Source organism: Vigna umbellata, chromosome 5 (genome assembly GCF_029865625.1).
Source record: "Vigna umbellata cultivar VRB3 chromosome 5, Vumbellata_1.0, whole genome shotgun sequence".
Taxonomy (NCBI): Eukaryota; Viridiplantae; Streptophyta; class Magnoliopsida; order Fabales; family Fabaceae; genus Vigna; species Vigna umbellata.
Genome location: NC_142169.1, coordinates 31,412,304 through 31,433,310, shown reverse-complemented (window position 1 = coordinate 31,433,310; position 21,007 = coordinate 31,412,304). Strand labels below are relative to the sequence as shown.

The following is a 21,007-nucleotide window of genomic DNA, read 5'->3' as shown; positions in this document are numbered from 1 at the left end:
TTAAAGTAAGACCATTAATTATCTTTAAATTAATCTTAGTGATATGATAAGCATTTCTCAAAAAAAAAATTGTAAATGATAAGAATCAAAATGAATTTATCTGCTCACATGTGTAACTATCAAGTTAATCTATATATATATTTAATAAATATATGTGAGTGCACAAACAGTAAAATAAATTACAATATAATAAAATGATAAATTAAATACTGAACCGGTAAAACAAAGTAGATTTAACTAATGGTAACAATAATAACAATAAAAAAAGTTTATTTTGATCAACTAACTTTCAAAATCATGCACACCATACAATTTACAAACCCTTGACATATAAACAAAATTGCTCTAAAAATATTACTCGACAACGGAGAGCTTACACCAATATACCACACTATTCCGCTGGTCGTCCTTTTCCGTTTTTATCTTTCTCGCACATAAACTTCATCGTCACAACATTTTTCCTCAGTGCTTTTGTTACTGTTCAAATATCTCCTCAAATGTGAGAATATCGTCGACAACTCCTTCCTCAACCTCCTCGATCATCCTCGTTACATCAATTTATGGAAAAACAAAGTCATGAATGTACCATCATCGACATCCCCGACATAGAAATAGACCGTCTTCAGAGTGACGAACCAAAACCCCTCAAGGACGAGAAGATGAGCGGTGGCATGCGGTTTCTCAGGGTGGCGCTCCTCGTCATGCGAGGACGTTCCCAAAAGCCAAAGGCGATTCAACAGGTTGGTCAAATCGACGATGGGTCCAAGAGCAGGTGGAAGAGGGTTGTGGGGTCCACGAGGCCCTTGCACCTTCAAAGCAACCAATCCCCATGCTCTGTTTCTGACTCCGCCAGTTTTTTTCATTCGCCTAAGTGGCCAGCGATGGAATGCAGAGGCAACGCTTCTAATTTTGTGGCGGAGGAGGGGCCTCACTCGCCTTCACTACCCAGTAGCCGTTACGCTTCGGCTGTGGGGTTGAACGAACTGGTTCAATGTGATGAGGAGAATGTGAAGCAAGAGGTGATCGTGAAGGAGTGCGAGGAACGCATTCATGGAGATGGGGATGAGATGATTGATTCCAAGGCTGAGGATTTCATTACTCACTTCTACCAAGAAATGAGGCTGCAGCGTATGAATACCGTGGATCGTCTTTACGCCGAGCGAAGTCAAAGGTCACTGGGTTGGTAATGATGTGTGTTTCTTCTATACTCAAATCACCCCCTATATATGTATGAAAATAGTGTGCTTCATTTTTTTGTTGGATACTATGTTCATTTGGGATGAATATAATATATGAAGATGGCATGGGAGATGAAGAAATTGATTTCTTATTAGATGGAATTTAATGATACTAAGGAAACTGATTGAAGTGAAGCTTGCTATTGTTTCTTTCTGTCATGTTTTATTAAATGAACGAAAAAATATATGCAGACAACCTGAGAGTTGTATACCGATGTGATTAGAATTTATATATATTAAAGGATAAATTTGTAATGAAATGAAATAAAAATTTATTAAATTAATAGCTACGAGAGTGTTAAGTGGGTATAGAAAATAAAAGTGAAAAAAAAAATAAAACATTGGAAGTTACGAGAATGTTTCAACTTGGTATCTACATCTCTTATAGCTAAAACATTCTATATTTTTATGTTATATAAAATTTGTTTTACATTCAAAATCATTAATACTAAAAAAATCCTTTATTACTTAATGAAAAGTTTTCAATTTAATTTATATCCTCTCTCAGTATAATTTTTTATAAACTAATTAAACTCGATTCTAATAATAATATCATATAATTTCGTTATAACTCAAGTATTTTACGGATAACATTTAGGATGTGTTTGTTTATAAAGATTGCAGTTGACTTGAGAGGAAAGATAAATGAAAGTTTAAATATGATTTTGTTTTTTAAGTTATAACTTTTTTTTTGTTTTTGTTTTTTATTAAATTTTGTTCTATCCAGTTTTTTTTAGAAAGTCATGAATTTAATTTTTAGTTTTATTTTGAGATGTCAAAGAGTGTGTCATTCTTTAAAATATGTGTATTGTGTCATCACGTCAGCAAGATAGCTCACTAACAAAGAGTGTTTCATGTTTCCAGCCTAATAAGGTTGGCAAGACACCTCTATCGTGTTTAGCAAGACATCCAAGTAATTTGGTGATAGAAAGACAAGTAAGGTAATGGAGAACTTGGATACATTGATGTGAAGTTCAAATATGTCACTAAGGTACATAGAGAAGTTAGATCGCTTGGTGGTAAATCCAAATAGTTCGGTGAAGTCTATGTAGAACTCCAATAGCTCAGATAACATCTTACTGAGTTCTCTAAACTTCCGAATGAACTATATGAGTTCTCTATGCATTTCACCGGGCTATCTTAATGTCTTACAGGCTATTCGACTATCTTGTGGACATGGTGAAACAGTACACATGCCATGTCGACTTTACCAGACTGGGGACATGGCACAGCGTTTGTCATCGGATTATCTTGCCAACTTGGGACACAATACATATGTCTTAAACGAATTAGGGATATGACATGTCATTTGCTACGTGAAAAAAAAATAACGAAGTTGATCATGAAAAACTAAATATGAAACTTTCTAAAATGAGAGGAACGAAAATATAACAAAGTTTGGAAGATTGAGGAAAACGAAATGAAAATATGGTTGTTTGGATTAAGAGAAAGATAATAAAAAATCAAGCTTTTAGAGAAAAATGTATGAAAGTTTTTGTGATAGATTAAAAAAAGTTTTAATTATTCATACTAGAAGATGACCATTTATCTTTGATCATAAATTTAAGTTAAAATAAAATATAATAAGTATAAATTATGTTAAAATGAAATGTTATTAAAAATAAAAAAAATTCAAAATAATAAAATTGCATTAAAATAAAATGTGAATGACACAAATTAAGTTCAAAAATTGACTGAGTGATTAATTTAAACAAAATTATTGTTATTATTATTATTATTAATAAACAGTAAGTTATGATTTAAAATGAGAAAATTAAAATTGAAAAAATATTAAATTAAAATTATATATATATATATATATATATATATATATATATATATATATATATATATATATATATATGAAGTCAAAATAAATGTTGCTGATTGCTTTAAATAAATTAAGTAATAATTTAAATTAATGAAATTATTTCAGATTGATACGTGATTGCTTAAAGCTAATACAAATTAAAATGAACTGCAAATACATGGTTTTGACAGTTGGAAAACAAGATGACATAGTGCAAAAGCAGAAGGTTATTATGTAATTTAACATTGACGTGACCTTTTACTATGTTCTTTTCATACATGCACGGATCTGGATGAACTCAATCCTGCAAATTTATCTGCGTGGATTATTGCATAAATAGCTCGTCTAAACTGCTTCCACGTCCATTTTCTTTCTTCCGTTTCGGTTGAATAGGTTGAAGGATACTTGGTTGTTTCGTATTTATTGAATTGTCCACTTTTCTTTCTTTCGTTTCGATTAAATAGGTTTGAGGATACTTGGTTGTTTCGTATTCATTGAATTGTCCACTTTTCTTTCTTCCGTTTCGGTTGAATAGGTTTGAGGATACTTGATTGTTTCGTATTCATTGAATTGTTCGATCCTCTTTGAAAATACAATCTATTTCGATGGATTACTAACTTTCAGTGATGTTTAGGTTATATATTTTTTTAAAAAGTCTTTATTTTATTAGGATAGATCAAGGTTATCAAAATAGTATATTTGTAAGGTTTGTGTAAACATATTGATTAACCAACGCAGTATATTTTTAAACAATCAAACCTAATAATTATATCGGTTAACTGTTCATAAATGATCATTAACTCAAATCGATATATTTCATATAGTACAATTACACTACATCACTCGAAATGAGCACAATATTTATCATTTGTAAGGTAATAAATGAGAATGACATGTTTGTTCCCTTAAAGGGATTTGTGAGTATTTTAGAGGGATAGATGAGAAATTCTATTTCTCTATGAGGTGAGTGGAGGGGATGAAAAATGTAACTACAAAATTATTCTTAGTTTTTAGTTCTTAAGAAAATTAGAATTAATTTACTTTTGAAATTTTAGATCAATTTAGTCATTCAATTTTGAAAATATATAGATTGAATTGTTTTAACAAAATTTTATTAAGTTTAGTTGGGTTTCAAATGCATTTTTGTTAGCTAGCATTAAAGTATAAATATGTCAAATAGTGTAAATAACTCGAATGTTACGATAAAATGTGTTTAAAATGACAAATAAAGTTAATATATTTTGATTAAAAAGACTAAAGTTAAAAGACTAAATTGGACTAAAGTTTTGAAGGGAAATAATTTCAATTTTCATGAATGCTTTGAAAATGTTAAATAAACTTAATATTTAGAATTAGATTAATTTCCATTTTCGCTAAATGTTAAAGATAAAAAACACATTTAATTCTAAATACAACAACAATAATAATGATAAAATATAAAATATTTAAAATTAATATTAATAGAGAAAATAATACAACATCTAAATAAAATACTAATAAAAATTATAATTACAAAATAATTAATAATAGTATTAATTCTTTTTATAATTAAATATTTAATTGAGAATATTTTTAACTAATCACAAACACCTATTTTTTATAATAAAATTATTCAGATTTTATTTTAAATTAATTATATTTCATTTCCTATTAATTTTAATTATAAAATAAATAGGTCATGTATCACATTATTTATTAAAATATTTTTTTTATCTACTTCATCCATCAAATAATTCATAAATTTTATAAACTTTACCATTAAATTTCTTTTTTTCTTTTTAACTTAAATCACTTAAAATAACAACTCAACTTTATTCCTATCTTTTTCTTAGATTCTTTGAGGCATTCTCCCTCGTGTATCATCTCATAACAAAATAAAAGACCAAAAAAGTGTACAATAAGAATATTCTAGGTAAGTAAGAACTTATCATCGCCTCCTCAAAAAGTCGTCAAAAGTTTTTTTTTCATCAGTTTCTGTCTCCCTCTTTCTCTAGTTCATTTCCAATGAAATAATAAAAATATCTGTGTTTCTCTCTCCACCGCAAACAAATAAAATGGCAGTACGATTCAGTTTCATATATATCTTTGGTATCTATGCAGAACAACGTACATTACAAGATTTTTGAATATTTTTCATTAGTAAATGAAAGAACAAACAACTTTTACCTCAAAATTTAGTTTAGGAAAATCTTTGCTAACGGCTCTAATTCCAGGACACCCACACAAACAACTAGATATCCTCTATCAGTTAATAAAAGATTTCTACTTTGGAGTGGTTTCAGAATAACGAAAAATTGAAAGTAAGAACCTTTGCATGTGATGGTGAGAAGCACGAAATGCAATCTCAATGTTCAGACTCTGCAACGTCAGCGCTTGACGTGGGAACAAGCTTCTGCATCAGAAGCCATGGGCGATCTGAGAGCACTTGTTCTTGATCCATCGAAGTCCTTTTTTGACCGTAGCCTTAACCTTCCCTTCCACGCCGTAAACCTTGTACTTTGCTACCCTTTTCTTCCTCTTTGCTTCTGGGTCGCTGAATCTCCAAGGTTTTTCACTCCCCTGAGCAGAATCTTGTGATCGACTTCCACTCCAACCGTGACTTTTACCGCTCACCACCTCCATTCTCCGGTGACCCGACCCGTAACTCTCCATGTCCAGCGGCGGGAAGAGGGAAGCGCAGGGCTTTTGATAGGGTTTGGAAGTTTCGTGAAAGGGTATATTGGGAAGAGAGACAATGAAGCACAGAAACGTGTGCCGTGGCGAGGAATGAGCAATGTTCTGATCTTTGAAAAGTGACCTTTGTGTTAGCTCTCGGAATCTGGGACGTACTTTCCGTGATTAAAGAAACAATGAAGTCTCTCTCTAAAACTCTCTTTTGGTTTATTCAAATATAGAGAGAGAAAAAAGATGACCACTTCGGAGTGGTATAGTGTGAGATACCTGGGTTGCAGTAAAACCAATGACTTTGTCCATTTTGGTGGTGTTACCATGTGTGATGATTCGTTTTGCATACGATACGACGTCATTTTAGGTCTCCACCAGATTTGACGTGGTCCTCAAATCCCAATGACATGATTATTTTGAGGAAAGATGTGATCAGTCATCATCACTCAGGGTGTGTTCTTTTGAAGGTATTTGAGGGAGATGATTTGGGAGAGATGATTTGAGTGGATTTGAGTGGATTTGAGGGTAATTTTTTTGTTGTTTTTTTGAGTGGATTTGAGGTTAATTGAGAGTGGATTTGGAAGGAAAGTTTGTGAGAATTAGTGTAGGATTTGATTGATGTGATAGATTTTAAAAATTAGTTTAATTGGTAGAAAATATAGATTACGAAATTGCCCTTACTTATAAAAGTATTATAAAATGTTATTTTGTAATGTTATATTTAATTGTAAAAATGTTTATAAAGAAAAAAATTATGAATAATTTATAAAATAAATATTTAAAAATTATAAAAACTAAATAATCAAACTTATTTTTAATAAATTAGATAATATAATATACCTAATTTTATTAAGATGTAGATCTTTTTAAATTATAATATTAAAATAATTATAAAAAAACTGAAAAATAAAATAAAGAGGTATTAGTTTGGAAAAGGAAATGACTTTGCTTTGGAAAAATGTATAAGGTTGTAACCGGTTACGCAAACGCGTAACCGGTTACGCATTAAAGAAAATATAACTAAAAATGTCTTTATTAATAATAATTATACTAATTATAATAATAATAATAATAACATTACTAATAATAAAAATAATAATTATGAGATTAATAATTTATAGTGAAACGATATTGTTATAATTAAAATTCACAATTAAACTTTTGAGTTGTATATTATATTAAAATGGAATATATATATATAAATATTAGAGTAAAATGTAAATATATGATCTCATAAAAAATAAATACAATACAAAATTGTTGTTACAATTGGTAAATAAAAGCATACATATATATATATATATAATAATAATAATAATAATAGTACAGTAACAAATTATAGTAATAATAATATTTATAATGATAATAAAGTAATAATAATAATAATAAATTATAGTAATAATAATAACAAAAAATAATAATAATAACAATCAAAATACTAGGAAAAGTAATATGTTAGGATATTGATGTAAATTGGGACATGGATTGAAAATATTAAGGAAGTTACGTGTTTTTTATAATATATAAGAAAGTTATGTTTAGGAAGAGAGTGTAACCGGTTACGTGTTTGCGTAACCGGTTACGCGTTTTGTGTAATCGCGTTTTACGTAACCGGTTACGCATTTGCGTAACCGGTTACGTCTGTCAGTCAAAACTTGTCATTTTTCTCTAACCAGTTACTCTGCTGTAACCGATTACACCACCTCGTCGTTGCTTAAATTAGAGGGCACAGACGACATTTCACTCACAATCCGCGCAAATCTCAGCACAACCGCGGGTGACTGAACAGTGCAACCATCTCGCATTTCACCGCAAATCCATCCGCGCATTTCACTTCAACCGAACACAGAAGGAGCTTAATTCCTCGCTCGCAAAACTGTGTGAACAGTTAAATCGCTTCAAACGAACACAGCCTCAAAGAGACTCTTCACAGCAATGATTCGGATGAAAACTGCTACTGTAGATTATATTCTACCGTAGCTACACTTGATATAACTTAGAACAGCAAGGGGATTATACTTACAGGATAAACCTAGTGTCTAGCTAGCCACTTCCCTTATTTTAATGTTTGGTATGTGTTATTTTCTATGACTTCAACAGCGTGAAAGACCTAACCAATAGTGAATAATACCAAATTTTTCTGTAAAACACTTCCGGATCCTTTCTATATAATACAACACATCTGTGGCAATGAACAGATATGTGCAGAAATATTTGTCTTTTTTATTAAGGTTTGGAAGTACTTGGACCTCCCTTTAAACTATTTGATATGGCCCATACAATGATATTTTGCTGTTAGGCCCAAATAAACACCGGGCCACAATCCGTAAACTGCTTTTATAATATGGTACCGTAAATAATTGCATGTAAATATGGAATATGACATTTAGTCAGATCTTTGTCTGAGGAGAGATAATAAAAGATGAGAAATATGTAATTAACATAATTAATGGAGTTTTATCAGAGAAAGAAAGATATATTAAAGATGAGAAGTACTTAATAGGTGTTTGGAATTAACCCAGTATACTATTTCAATTCTAGAGAAAAAAAAACTACACCAATTCTTGTTCTAAAACTAGTCTAATTCACAAAAATAACAAATAATATGCAGGCTACAACATTCATTAATACTATATATATATATATATATATATATTTTGTCACAATTTGCCTTCAACACCACTTTGATTTCAGCTGAGATTTATTTAGTCACAGTTTTACCATGATGTTTCCTATTGCTTTGGAGAGATTAAAGACAAATGCAACACCAAGTTACATTTGCAATGACATTGTGAACTAAAACAAATTGTAACTTCCATTATAAGCATTAGCTTCCATTAGCAAAGCAAGTTAATAATGTTAATGCGAGAGGTCAAAAAAAGATAAGATTTGGAGCAAAAAGGAGAAGCAGGAAACTAAAAGTAACAGTAATTTATATATAGTATATATGTAACCTGCAATCTGATATGACAGAGCTACAATTTGAGATGGACATCAACTTCTCTGTCTGCTGCAAAATCAAGGACAGTAGAAGCAGATTGCAGCACAGAAGGTGAAGCATAAAGCTGAAGAGGAAAACATGGAGTAGCAGTAGCAGTAGCAGTGAGATGGGTGGAGGAAGGAACGAAAACGGGGCGTGAGGAGAAGTGCTTTGCAGAGGTGAAAGTAGAAGGAGAAGGAGATGAAAGGTAAATGGGTGGCAGTGTAACTGAAAGTGGCAGCGATCTTATTATTGCATGGGGGGTGAGAAAGGTAAGAGGCGTAACCGAAAGAGATGATGATGGTGGTGGCATGGAGGAGCGTCTGTGGTTGTGGATTTGGAATCGCCTGGCTCTCTGACGCTCCTTCTTGTGAGCGTTTTGGTGGCCCCCTAAGGCCTGGGAGTTTGCGAAAACTCTGTTGCAGTAGTGGCACCTGAATTTTCTGTCCTCTCCAACATCGTATTTCCTTTCTGCAAATTCCTCTTGCTCTGTTAGTGGGAAACCAAACAGTTTCGGTGCCGAACTCTGAGTCTTGTGATTATCAGACATGTTTCTTTTCTATCTCAATGCATTCAAACTCTTCTTATCTGTGCTGCCCTATATATACACACACATACACATTAATTCTGTGATTATCTTCTTGGGTGGCCTGTTCCTTCCCACGCTACAACCTTACAAAAATACTTTACCATACCCACTGGTTGTCACCATCCACCAATTACATTAACTGACTGTTACTTTTAACCTCTAGCAATAAACGGTTGTTTTTTTTTAATAAAAGCTAATATAGAAATTTTAAATCTTTTTGAAAAAAAACAAAAGTAATATATTTTTTAAAAGTAATGTGCTCTTGTTTTGCGCTTTACCGTTAGATGGTATATATTTAACTGATTATTATAACAGTGAAAATAATATATAAGATACACAGGAAGCAACAAAAAAGTATACGTACCGACGTAGTACACGAATGTCTGTCAAAACGACATGTGACAAAAGGCTTGAATTAATGGTTTTTAGCTTCTGATAAGATTCATGTATCAATAAAAAGGGACCTGGAGAGAGATCGTGCCACAGAGTACAACAGGACACAGGCCTTTGAACGTGTGAAAGTTAAAAAAAAAAAGTTACTAGCACGATATACACACTTATCTTGAATCTGTTTTGTCCTTGTCCCATTTTCCCTTGAACACATTATTTTGATCCACTTGTCCGGACTCTGGAGTTGCCGTTGTTAAATCTACTTGAACTCCTTTTGATAAATGCTACTGCACAGACGTAGCTGTGAGATGCAAAATACGATAGGCATATATTTGTTGAAATCATAAGGAAGTGGTCGAAAAAGGGTGACGTTACATGTTAATGGAAAAACCTATGTGGTTTTAGTCACTTGCTTTTTGTCTGTCGAATTTGCTTTAATGATGCATTGCTTCAATTCAAAGGTCGAGCCAGTGTACTCCCATTACATCAGTGAATGGACTAGGCGTGGCTGTGTAGTGCCTGAATATTGCTACCATCTGCTGCGTGGTAAACCCACGTTTCTCTCAACAGTTTTGGTTAATTGATAAAGCACTCAAGAGAACATACATACATGAATGGGTGATGGTTGAATTCAATGTATGCAATGACATATCTTCCTTGAAGTCGAGCCAGACAGATGGCTGACGTCTATATGGTAACAAACATCCTTCTCGGTCGTATTGTATAGGTATTAGACAAACCCGGTTCTGATGTGATGGATCTTTTGGCTTATTCATAGCGCGTGGAGATGGGAACCCAGGATAAGGATTTAGCTTAGATACACCTATACCTTTGCCTCCCCTCTAAACTCCACCACCTTCTTCTTACTTCCAATTTTCATTTTTTAACTATAAACTATGCATTAAATTGTTGGATTTAACGTTGCTTAAACAATATGTTTTTTTAAGAATTAAACGTTCCAAATTGAAATTTGTCTCTATTTCAAATTCCAACTTTAATAAACTTTTTAGTTTGAATAAATATAGTCAACTAGACTTAAATGCATTAAATTTGTTTATGAGTTCAATGAATTTTCAGCATTTGAAGTGTAACCTGTTAAATTGTATAAAAAATTTAAATTTTAGTATAAAATATTTCATACATCAACAAATTTCAGATAATTGATTTTTAAAAAATTATATTTATTTATTTTTAATGTTTAAAGATCTAATTATATTAAAATTTAGAAATATCAAATTTTAAATTTTTAAAAACTAAAAATATATTTAATTATTATTTTTAATAAGTAAAATATACAAAGAGTGTCGTGAGAATGTTAACTTTTCGTAATAAATTATAAATAGAGTTCATATTTGAATGATTAAAGTTAAAAAAACAAAATATTATTAAGGCCTTGTTCTTTTGAGTGAATTTGAGAGAGTGGATTTGAGGGGATTTGAGAGGATTTGAAGATAAATTTTTTTGTCGTTTATTTGAGTGAATTTGGAGGTAAATGAGACTGAATTTAGAAATAAATTTTTTTAATTTGTCACGTCAATACAATTCTATACTAATTCTCACAAATTTTATTTTTAGATTCATTCTCATTTACCTTCAAATTCACTCAAATAAACGACAAAAAATTTTATCTTCAAATCCTCTCAAATCCACTCAAAAGAACAGGAAATTCGTGATTGCGACTAAGGATGAGTGAGTGTTTGCTCCGTTTAAGGTCTGATTTAAGAAGTCGACATTTTATGCGGATAATTTTAGCTCGTGAAATATTTTTTTTTTTACACTTGTAAATTTATGGACGAATTTGCAGGTTTGGAGGTTTTTACCGAATATCTACTCTACAATTAAATTGAAAATAATCCAATAAAAATAGATTTGGTTAAATTTTCGTATTATTGAATTAAGTTCTTTTTTGCAGTTAGTCCAAATACAACCAACTCACTTTCTTATGGGTTGACTAACAGATTTTATAGGTTCATCTTTCGACCTAACTTAACCCGAATAAAAAATTATTTAATAATATTAATATTTATATTAAAATTGTTATTCAATTTAATTTATTGTTCTATCAATTAAAATAATTTTAGTTATTTAAATATTAAATAATATGGTTTATTTTTTGAAAAACAAATTCTAAAAAGTATATAGAAATGTTACATATTACAGATTTTAATTAAAAAAACTTAAATTTTTTTCACTCAATTTATCAAACTCAATCAAGTTCAATAAAAAAAATTCAACTGTTTAGATAGAGTCCAATAAAAGATGAAAAATTCATTTGATTGAGTGATATGTTTTCCAAACCCCACCACTGTACACACCTAAGCAAGCCTAAACAATAATCCAAAAGAATACAAAAATTATCAATTTGTAGATATGTTAGATTTTGTAATTTAACATATTCTGCAAATTATTTATAATTATACAATTTTTTAAAACAAATACGTATATGTGAAATGAACGAAATGATATATAATTTTTTTATTTTAAAATTTATTTATATCGATTATTACATTCAAAATATAATATTCATTTGCCTTGTTTTTTAAAAAATAAAGTATTATATATGTCACTTTGTCTTTTACGTTAAAAATGCACAATGATATTTTTAAAACTATTTTGTCTAAATTGACGGACTTATTCACAATAGATTTTAGATTTGTAATTTAACATCGAAGGACTAATAGATGTTAATTTATAATTTAACATCAATCATAAGACCAATAAACATTAAATTGACATATGTAATAAGATGTCCAAACGTTATGCTTATTAAAATTTCAAAAACAAAATCAGTGTTCTCATAGTTCTCTTTCACGTTGGAAGTGGAGTGATGAACCATTGTTTAAGTTTACACTTTAATTTAAATATCTATACAAAAAAATTATTAAACAATATTCAATTTTAGAAATAAAAAATAATTAGTTGATAATAATAAATAACTAAATTTAAAGATTAATTTAAACTTTAATTTACAAATTATCTATAAATATTTTAATAATAAATACTATTTTAAATATTAAAAAATTGTAAAATAGTCTATAATTTAATCACTATGAATAATTATTTAGCCCTATAAATTTAGTTATTATTTAATAATTTTCTTAGATGCCTTAAGATAACAATATAGAATTAACAAATAGTAACATTGTTCAGGAAAAATTTAGAATTTGTTTCTAAAATTCAAGTCAAGGAGATTAACTTCTTAAATAAGTTTTACTGTTTTAAAATATTAATTTTAAGTTTCAGCTGTAATCATTAATATTTACTTACAGTAGTAAATAGGAAATAAAGTAGGATTTATCGTACTTGGTTCATTGGTAGTGTGTGGAGAGCTCGACACGTGTTTGAGTCTTACTGTTGTATATCCAAAAGAAGACGAGATTGATGTAGGCCACTAGAACGCGCGTGTTCTTTGATCGCATTCTTGAGTCCTCAATTGGGTTTGATCGCTTGATCACAGTGTCTCCCATAACCCTGCTTCGATTGACCTTGCTTTGTGAAGAATCTTAACAAGTTGTGTGAGAAACGATTCAACCATCTACTTCTTCACTTAGTTTTGCACTTTTGCAGCACCTTTTCAAACAACCAAATACCCAAAATTATTTATGAAAGAAAAGGGCCCCATTCTCATCACCCCTTAACTTGAATCATTTCACAAGACAGCGTTCGTATAAGTCCATGTGCAGTTTCTGTTTCTTATGTGTACTTGCCTACTTTAGCAAGAGAATTTCAGAATTCAGATGCATTTCAAGAACCCAGCCAGCTACTTCCTTCAGTCCCCCACCACTCTGTAATGCTGTCAAATCTTATGTTTTGGATTCTCTTAGATTAGATACACCAAACCATGGTGAATTACTCATCCATACCTAGCTTTCTAATCTATACTTTTTTTTTCTCTTTTTCTTTGAATTACAAACGAAATGCATGCACTACAGTTATGGTTATTTTTCTGATATAAACAAAAAATATTAACTTAATTGTATTTTCTTTATATCTATGTATCTTATATTATAATTCAACTCTCTCGTATATTCGTCATAAAACACTGTATTCAGACTTCCATACTCTAGTATATAAACCTTGTATTCTCTTGTGTCTTCACAAAAGAGTTTTCCTTGGATTGTGGTATCACTGTGCTATGAAAATACATAGTGCAGCACCAAGTACAGCAAATGGCCCACTACATTTGTTTTTTCACTTCAGTCTTTCTCTTTTGCGTTTTAATTTTCGACAATTTTCACAAAATCTTCGTTGTGAATTACTCACGGCTTGTGTTCTCCATGAAAGACTCAACCCAAACCCAATAATGTATGCATTTAAGTCTGACGAGATCTTTTTCTGCCTTCATTTGTTCACAATTAATAATCTATACTCAATCTTTTTCAACGTCAATTTATAATTATAACCGTGGCCAATATTATCTTTAAGTCATTATTTAATAATAATTCACCTCAACCTAATGTTGTTTGAAAACGACACAAAAAAAAACGAATAACAACAATATACATCCGTAATTAAACTCAACAAAATGTATACAGATTTACGTTAATATAAACTATAAACCTGTAACATATATATAAAATAACTTAGCTAGCTTAAACCCAGACATCCCCACAAATTCAAATTTCTTTTCATTATCATTATTTTTTACTTTTGTACCGTCTCTAACTCTTCGAGGGCATTATGGTGTTTTGGTATCTTGTAATGATTATGCGAACGTAGTAACATGCTATTTCATAATGTTACGCGAAAGAATCTGTCGGGGTTAATTTCTTCAACCATTTATATCTAATATACCATAATCAATTAAACTAATTTGAAGGCAAGCAACTGTTCTCCCTGAAAATCTGATTTACATTTGCATATGTAAACATGTGGCAGCTAATGAACTTAATTAGGCAGATGACATCAACGGAAAAGAATGAACAATAAAGTAAAGTCAGTGTAAACAATTTTTGGCAGGGTTCGTTATTCCTGGAAGAGTCCAAAACAGTACTGTTGCGTGATGTTGGGATGAAACACAAAATGGAATTATTTTATGGAGCACATGGATGATGAAGATTGCAAAATCCCGGCACATGGCCCACAGGCCTATTCTCCTTTTCAGTTGGAAGGAGGGAAGAAAAGGGCTCCATGGACACAAATGATGAAGCAGGAAGACCTTTTAATACATAGATAAGATTTGAAATCTAAGGTCAACTATGCATGCCATTGGCTGCTTTTATACTTCCATCTAGTTGCATTGTTGGACACAGAGGTGGCCACATTTTTGTCCCGAGATGATAGCAGATCATTCATATATTCCAAGGTCAGGATTTAATTAGTTAAATAATTCCACGTGACCAAACAATATATTTGTTCTCCAGGTAGGGTTTAAGACTGTTTATTATATCGAAAGATGTTACATAGTGATACGCAGTGATTAGTGATTAATAAACAAGAAGGTTGCATCTGATCTCGAACTCCAAGAATCACGATACTGAACTAGTGGCATGGTCCAGCGTCTTTGAACCATAGTATAATAATTACTATGGATGGGTTTTAGAAATGTTTATTTGGTCTTTGCACCTCGTCTTTCTCAGAGGTTCACAAGTTCAAGACAAGAGATTAGATTGGCAGCGGTTTATCCTTTACAGTTGGAACTGTGTTCCTGGCTGTTGTTCCTGTTGGAGCCAAACCCAACACCCGCAATTCATGTGATTTGTATCGTGTAACGTAAGAAACATATGCCCCTTCTCTCTCTGGATTCAACTTTAGCCTCTGGGTTTAATAGTTAAATATTGTTTAAGAGCGGAAAACAATGACGATTTAAATATATTTCCTTCGCTTAATTTTTGTACGTCTTTTGAAAGTAAAATGATAATGACGCTTTTAACTCTAAAGCAAACACAAATACAAGTTATACCCATGAATTTGATAATTTTATTTTAAATGAAACATTTAACAATTCTATTTACGAAAATTCATAAATCTTTATTCAAAATTTAGTTTTTGTAAATATATTTTATGTTCTTAGCCACATTTGGCTGGTATCATTGACGATGACGATGGGTATTTCTCAAATTGTCATGAACAACAGTTGGGTAGTTCTTGGAAAGAAATTTGGATGCTTGAGTTAAGCGATAAAATGTTCTGTTAAGAGAAGAATGATTAGAACTCAGAATAGGTGTTAGAGTGAAGTTGATACCTTTTAGAAGATATTAAATAAATAATAAACTTGTTTAAATTGGATGCTTAACAGAAGGGAAACTCTTTTTGTTTTTGTTCAACGGGTTCACATTTTAGCGGGAATGGAGCAAACCATGACATTTCTAGCAATGGAGCAAAAGCCTCCTACAACATTAATGGAGCAATGGAGCAAACCAACAAGAGAGATCTTTCGTGGATCATTTGTCATCTTTCTCCATTAGCAAAGAGAGCAAAAGCCTCCTACAATCACATATATTCGCTCGGATTCATATCCATCACTCTATCTTTGCTTTGAATAGCAATAACACAGTATCAATGTCAATCTTTTTTCGATTTTACTAATACAAGTTATCTTTCTGTGCATAGAGCACTGTTATATTTGACTTTGACTATGAGTACACTCATTATATAGTGAATAAATCTGTATTGCTATTTCTTTATCTGCTTGCTTTAAATATAAAAATATATGACATCAAAAAAATTATTAAAACGTTATAAAAATAGCAATGAACAACAAGTAGTTTTAATTAAAAATTTATAAAATGTAATAAGAATACAAATAATAAGAAAATATACCCATTAAAAATAGTTATGTATCTCGTTCATATAACAAATAAATAAACAGTATAAATAATAGTAAGATTATGAAAAAAATTGGTTAAAACACTAAGAAATTATGTAATAAGAATTAAGGTTTTGTTTTCTCAAAAATGATCAGTTCGTTAAAACCGTGATATCATCAAATAAGAAAAAAAAAAAGTAACAGTTAAATCTTCTTGGTGACACTGGCATTTTTTTTCTCCTCATAATATAGCTCTATAAGAACTGTAGAGCAACACAGAACTAAGCAAATTTTGAACTTTTTTTATTTGGTATGTGTGTTGTTTATTTCTAATGGGCTGATTTAAACACAAAATCCATTTCCAATAAACAGGTTTGGGCTCGCACAAAATTGTTACATAGCCCAATAAACAACTACATCGTACAGAAATTAGTCCCTTCAACATCAGTTTTCAACCTTTTTGTACAATCAACATAGGATACCGTTTTCTTAGTAGTGATAATTTACTGATTATATGCTTATTTACCGACAAAAAATGGAGCATTCCAGAAAAGTATGCTTCCTTCTAGAGTAGCTCCTAATTTTCTTTCCAATACACACATTACACGTGGCAACAGATAACATTGACACGTCAAACTAAAACACGTGTCGTAGAATTTCCAGAACGTCCCTCACATTCTTTTTCTCTTTCTCGCTCACCCTATGATGTATGCCAATCCCATTAAATCTGAAGTTGATCTCGTGGTGTTCCAAACATCATAAGTCCAAAAACAAAGACAAGGCATAAAAACAAAGCAACAACGTTAAGATGCAGTCAAGATTGTCAGAAGCAACAAGAAGAGCTTCTTGTGCATTATCTTCGACCACTCGTTTTAGTCTAAAACGTGGATTTTGCTCCGGCACTCGAAGTCGGACTGCAGACCCTGAAATTCATTCAGGGGAACAAGAAGCTGGTCCCAGAGTTCACAGGGGACAACCCCAAGTAAGTGTTGACGTTCATCATCACTCTATAGGCTTTCGAATCTTCGAGTGGACGATGTTTGAAACGGATATATTAACTTTTGGTCTGTGAGTGTTGCAGGGTATAAGTACAAATGATAATGCTAAGAATGCCGAGATTGCTGAAACAGAACGCAGAGCAGGCAAAACACACGAGATGTTGAAGTCTCCAAAATCTCCGTGTGAACCTTCCCCGAAACTGAAGAGCGCGGGGGTGAACCAGCGATTGGACCCAATCATTCAGCAAAAACGGGAGCATACGTGGAAAGGTTTAGAAGAGGTGAGTTGTGCTGGCCTTGATGGAAGTCCGTGGCCGGAGGATGAAAACAAAGGGAAAGAGGACGATAAAGATTACTATAAACACCATAAAGCATCGCCCTTATCGGAGATAGAGTTCGTGGATTCACGGAAGCCGATATCTCGAGCCTCTGATAAGACCGTAGATTCTGGAAGAGGAAGGGATGTGATTGGGTGGCTGCCGGAGCAGATGGAGTCCGCGGAGGAGACGCTGCTGAGGGCCGCGGAGATGTGGCGGCAACGGGCCATGCGTGGTGACCCTGATGCACCTCATTCGAGGGTTCTGAGGGCCCTTCGTGGCGAGGACTTCTGAAAATCATTTGCTATGAAAGTATCTTTTCAAACTTAAGACAATCATACAAATAGACCTTGGGATCAACCATGGCATGCCATCTCCCAATATAGTGTTTAAATGACAAATAATATAATCACCACTTAAATAATTTATTATGTGTTTATGAAACAAAATTTAGATTTATAATATCATTAATTTTGCTTGGATGTTTATTACGAATTAATTAGAAAAATAACTTTACACTTAAGTGACTATAATTATATATAAATTTAAAAGAAAATGAAGCAGACAATGAACAAGAAATTTGACATCATTAAATAAATTAGAAAAATAATATTTTGGCAATATTATCATCCGTATAAAATATATAAACAATCTTATTATAGTAAAATATATATATATATATATATATATATATATATATATATATATATATATATATATATATATATATTTGAGTTATTATAGATCGTAGAATTAGAGTATAACTTAATATCTATTAATTATAGAAATTATAAATGAACAATTTTTGTTGACTAGTGAATATTCCCCATATTATAAAATAAAATCAATCATTGTTTTTTATGTCCATAGGTTGTGGGTAGGTAAAGAAAATGTATGAAATGTGAGAAGTATCAAAGGGAGACAGAGAGAAGATATATTATTATTATTATTATTATTATTATTATTATTATTAAAGAAGATATTTGATGAGCTTTTTCTCAGACTTGGGAGTTGTTAAAAAAACTTTTGGCATTATTTATCTCACAATAATAAGAAAATAATGTTTGGCTGAAGGTGTTGCTGAGATTCTAGTTGAAAAATCAAGAGAGTGTTTCATGAAATTTATTTTAAGTGTTGTTGTATATGTTATTGGTATAGTGAAATTTCTTTCAAATGTGAAACAGAAACAGATTTTAAAGTATTTTCATGGTATTAGGGAAATAAACCTACTTTAATGGGTTATTCAGACTCTGATATATAGTTTGGGTCTACTTTGTGCTATTTGGATAAGTTTGTAAGGGGGCTTAGGCTTGAAATTCAAAATTGTAGGGGTGTCTTCATTGTCATCATATATTCTAGGAGTTGTTATGGTGGAAAATATTCATATAAAAATTCGGTTTTGTTCAGAACATGTTTGTGGATAGTCAAAATATTATTCATCTCAATAAGAATCTAAGTGTTGATATGATGATTAAGAGATTACTAATGAAGAAGTTTAAAGCTCAAGTTAGTTTGACGGTCACTTCCATATAGATTGGACTTAGAACTGTGTTTAAAAAGTCCAACGTAGTCAAATATTTTTTACTCAAACTATGTGTTTAAAAGGTCCAATTTAGTAAAACAAAAAATTATCTTTAGTATAAGTAAAGAGGTCTTTTAGATTAAGAAGGTGCATACAAGTTTGTCCATAGTGCAAAATGCAACCTTGAGAGAGAAAATGAGGGAGAAAATTTATGCATAGAATTATACTATATACAGTTACTTTAAAATGATGATTCTCACTTCGTTTAATTTTGACAACTATATAGTTTACTATACAGGCTTTTTCATTTTCGTTGGGATCATTAATTTAAGAGTGATGCTTCCTCCACCACTCCATCTTCTTTTTACACTTCCTCAATTCTTTTTAAATTTCAAATTTATTCTTTTTATTTTTTTACTTTTACTTTTTATTTTTTAAAATCATAATCTCAATTCTCTCTCACTTTCACTTTTCTTTTCACTCTCAGCAGCAAGCCCCCACTCCCTCCCAATGCGACTCTTTCTCTTAATTTTCACTTTCATTAACACAACATTTTCTATTTCCTTTCAAATTTCGTGAGATTCACCGAACACCCAGTGATCATCGTAGAGAAATTCAGCTTCTGCGGCCTAAACAGTTTGGTTTACAACTTTAAGGGTTATCTCCTGGTGGTTCAGAGTTTCAAGTTTAAGCATAGATTTTCAAGTTTGGTTATTTAAAGACAAGGAAGTGCGGAAAAAAATTTTAGCAGATTATATTATGGAATCATGATACTTCAAAACACATCAGAAGTTATAAATGTTTTAAATTTATATCATGCAGAATTTGTTTCTTCTGTCAAATTTTATGTTAGTGAAAGTGAAAATTAAGAGAAAGAAAGAAAGTAACAGTGGGGAGGGGGGTGGGGGCTTGCTGCTGAGAATGAAAGGGAAAGTGAAAGTGAGAGGAGATTGAGATTAGGATTTAAAAAAATAAAAAGTAAAAAGTAAAATTGGTAAAAGTAAAAAGTAAAAATTTAAAATTTTAAAAAAATTGGGGAGGATATACGCCTCGGTTCTACTGAAACCGAAGCGTATAAAAGCGCGGTGGCATTTCTGTAAATATTGAATAGTTATATGCCTCGGTTATATGTGAACCGATGCCTATATACGTTACTGTCTCGAGTAAAAGTCCAACCGAGGCATATAATATACATTTTAAAAGATTTAGACACCGGTTAAATGTTTAACCGGTGCAGTTAAATGGTTTAGGCACCGGTTATAAGAGAAACCGGGGTAGTAAACTTGAGTTAAAATTAAAAAACAAAACCCTTTCTCTCGCACGCTCGCGAACTCTGCCTCCCTCCACTCTGCCTCCCTCCACTCTGCCTCCCTCCGCTCACGAGTTTTCCTCTCCACCAAACCCCACATCAGGCCGTCACCATCACCGACCATTGGGGTTGCCGTCGTTCAACCACACCGTCAGCCACAACGTGCAAACCCGCAAGCCGCCACCCAAAGCCGCTACCACAGCGCCTTCGTTCTCCATGGACGCCATTCATCTTCTCCACCATTCATCTTCTCCAACACGCAGCCACCACCGCGTTTCAACCTTCTTCCATCACCATCACCGAAATCGCGCCACCGTCACCAAAATCCCTAAAGCATGTCGCCGCCGTCGCGAGAGTTGCCATGGCTGTGCGATTAGGGTTGATTGATTTCGCTGCTTCTGGAGTTGCGATTTCTCAATTGCGATTAGGGTTGATTGATTAT

General features: G+C 31.8%; 4 protein-coding genes across 4 annotated transcripts; 2 read left to right on the top strand and 2 right to left on the bottom strand.

Moving 5' to 3' along the window:
* The first annotated feature begins 560 nt into the window (after positions 1-560).
* Positions 561-1,304, top strand: LOC124842061 (uncharacterized). The gene has a single exon (XM_047318475.2). The coding sequence runs from the start codon at positions 561-563 to the stop codon at positions 1,185-1,187; it is 627 nt and encodes a 208-aa protein (XP_047174431.1). The 3' UTR covers positions 1,188-1,304.
* Positions 1,305-5,095: 3,791 nt separating this feature from the next.
* On the bottom strand, positions 5,096-6,351 carry LOC148198130 (uncharacterized). The gene has a single exon (XM_088091979.1). The coding sequence runs from the start codon at positions 5,698-5,700 to the stop codon at positions 5,446-5,448; it is 255 nt and encodes an 84-aa protein (XP_087948105.1). The 5' UTR covers positions 5,701-6,351; the 3' UTR covers positions 5,096-5,445.
* A 2,271-nt stretch (positions 6,352-8,622) lies between these two features.
* Positions 8,623-9,290, bottom strand: LOC124842082 (uncharacterized). Its single transcript, XM_047318493.2, has one exon. The coding sequence runs from the start codon at positions 9,240-9,242 to the stop codon at positions 8,688-8,690; it is 555 nt and encodes a 184-aa protein (XP_047174449.1). The 5' UTR covers positions 9,243-9,290; the 3' UTR covers positions 8,623-8,687.
* Positions 9,291-17,014: 7,724 nt separating this feature from the next.
* On the top strand, positions 17,015-18,216 carry LOC124842139 (GATA transcription factor-like protein). The gene is made up of 2 exons (XM_047318568.2): positions 17,015-17,401; positions 17,501-18,216. Exons 1-2 carry the CDS (start codon positions 17,228-17,230, stop codon positions 18,026-18,028), a joined length of 702 nt encoding a protein of 233 aa, XP_047174524.1. The 5' UTR covers positions 17,015-17,227; the 3' UTR covers positions 18,029-18,216.
* The last annotated feature ends 2,791 nt before the right edge of the window (positions 18,217-21,007 follow it).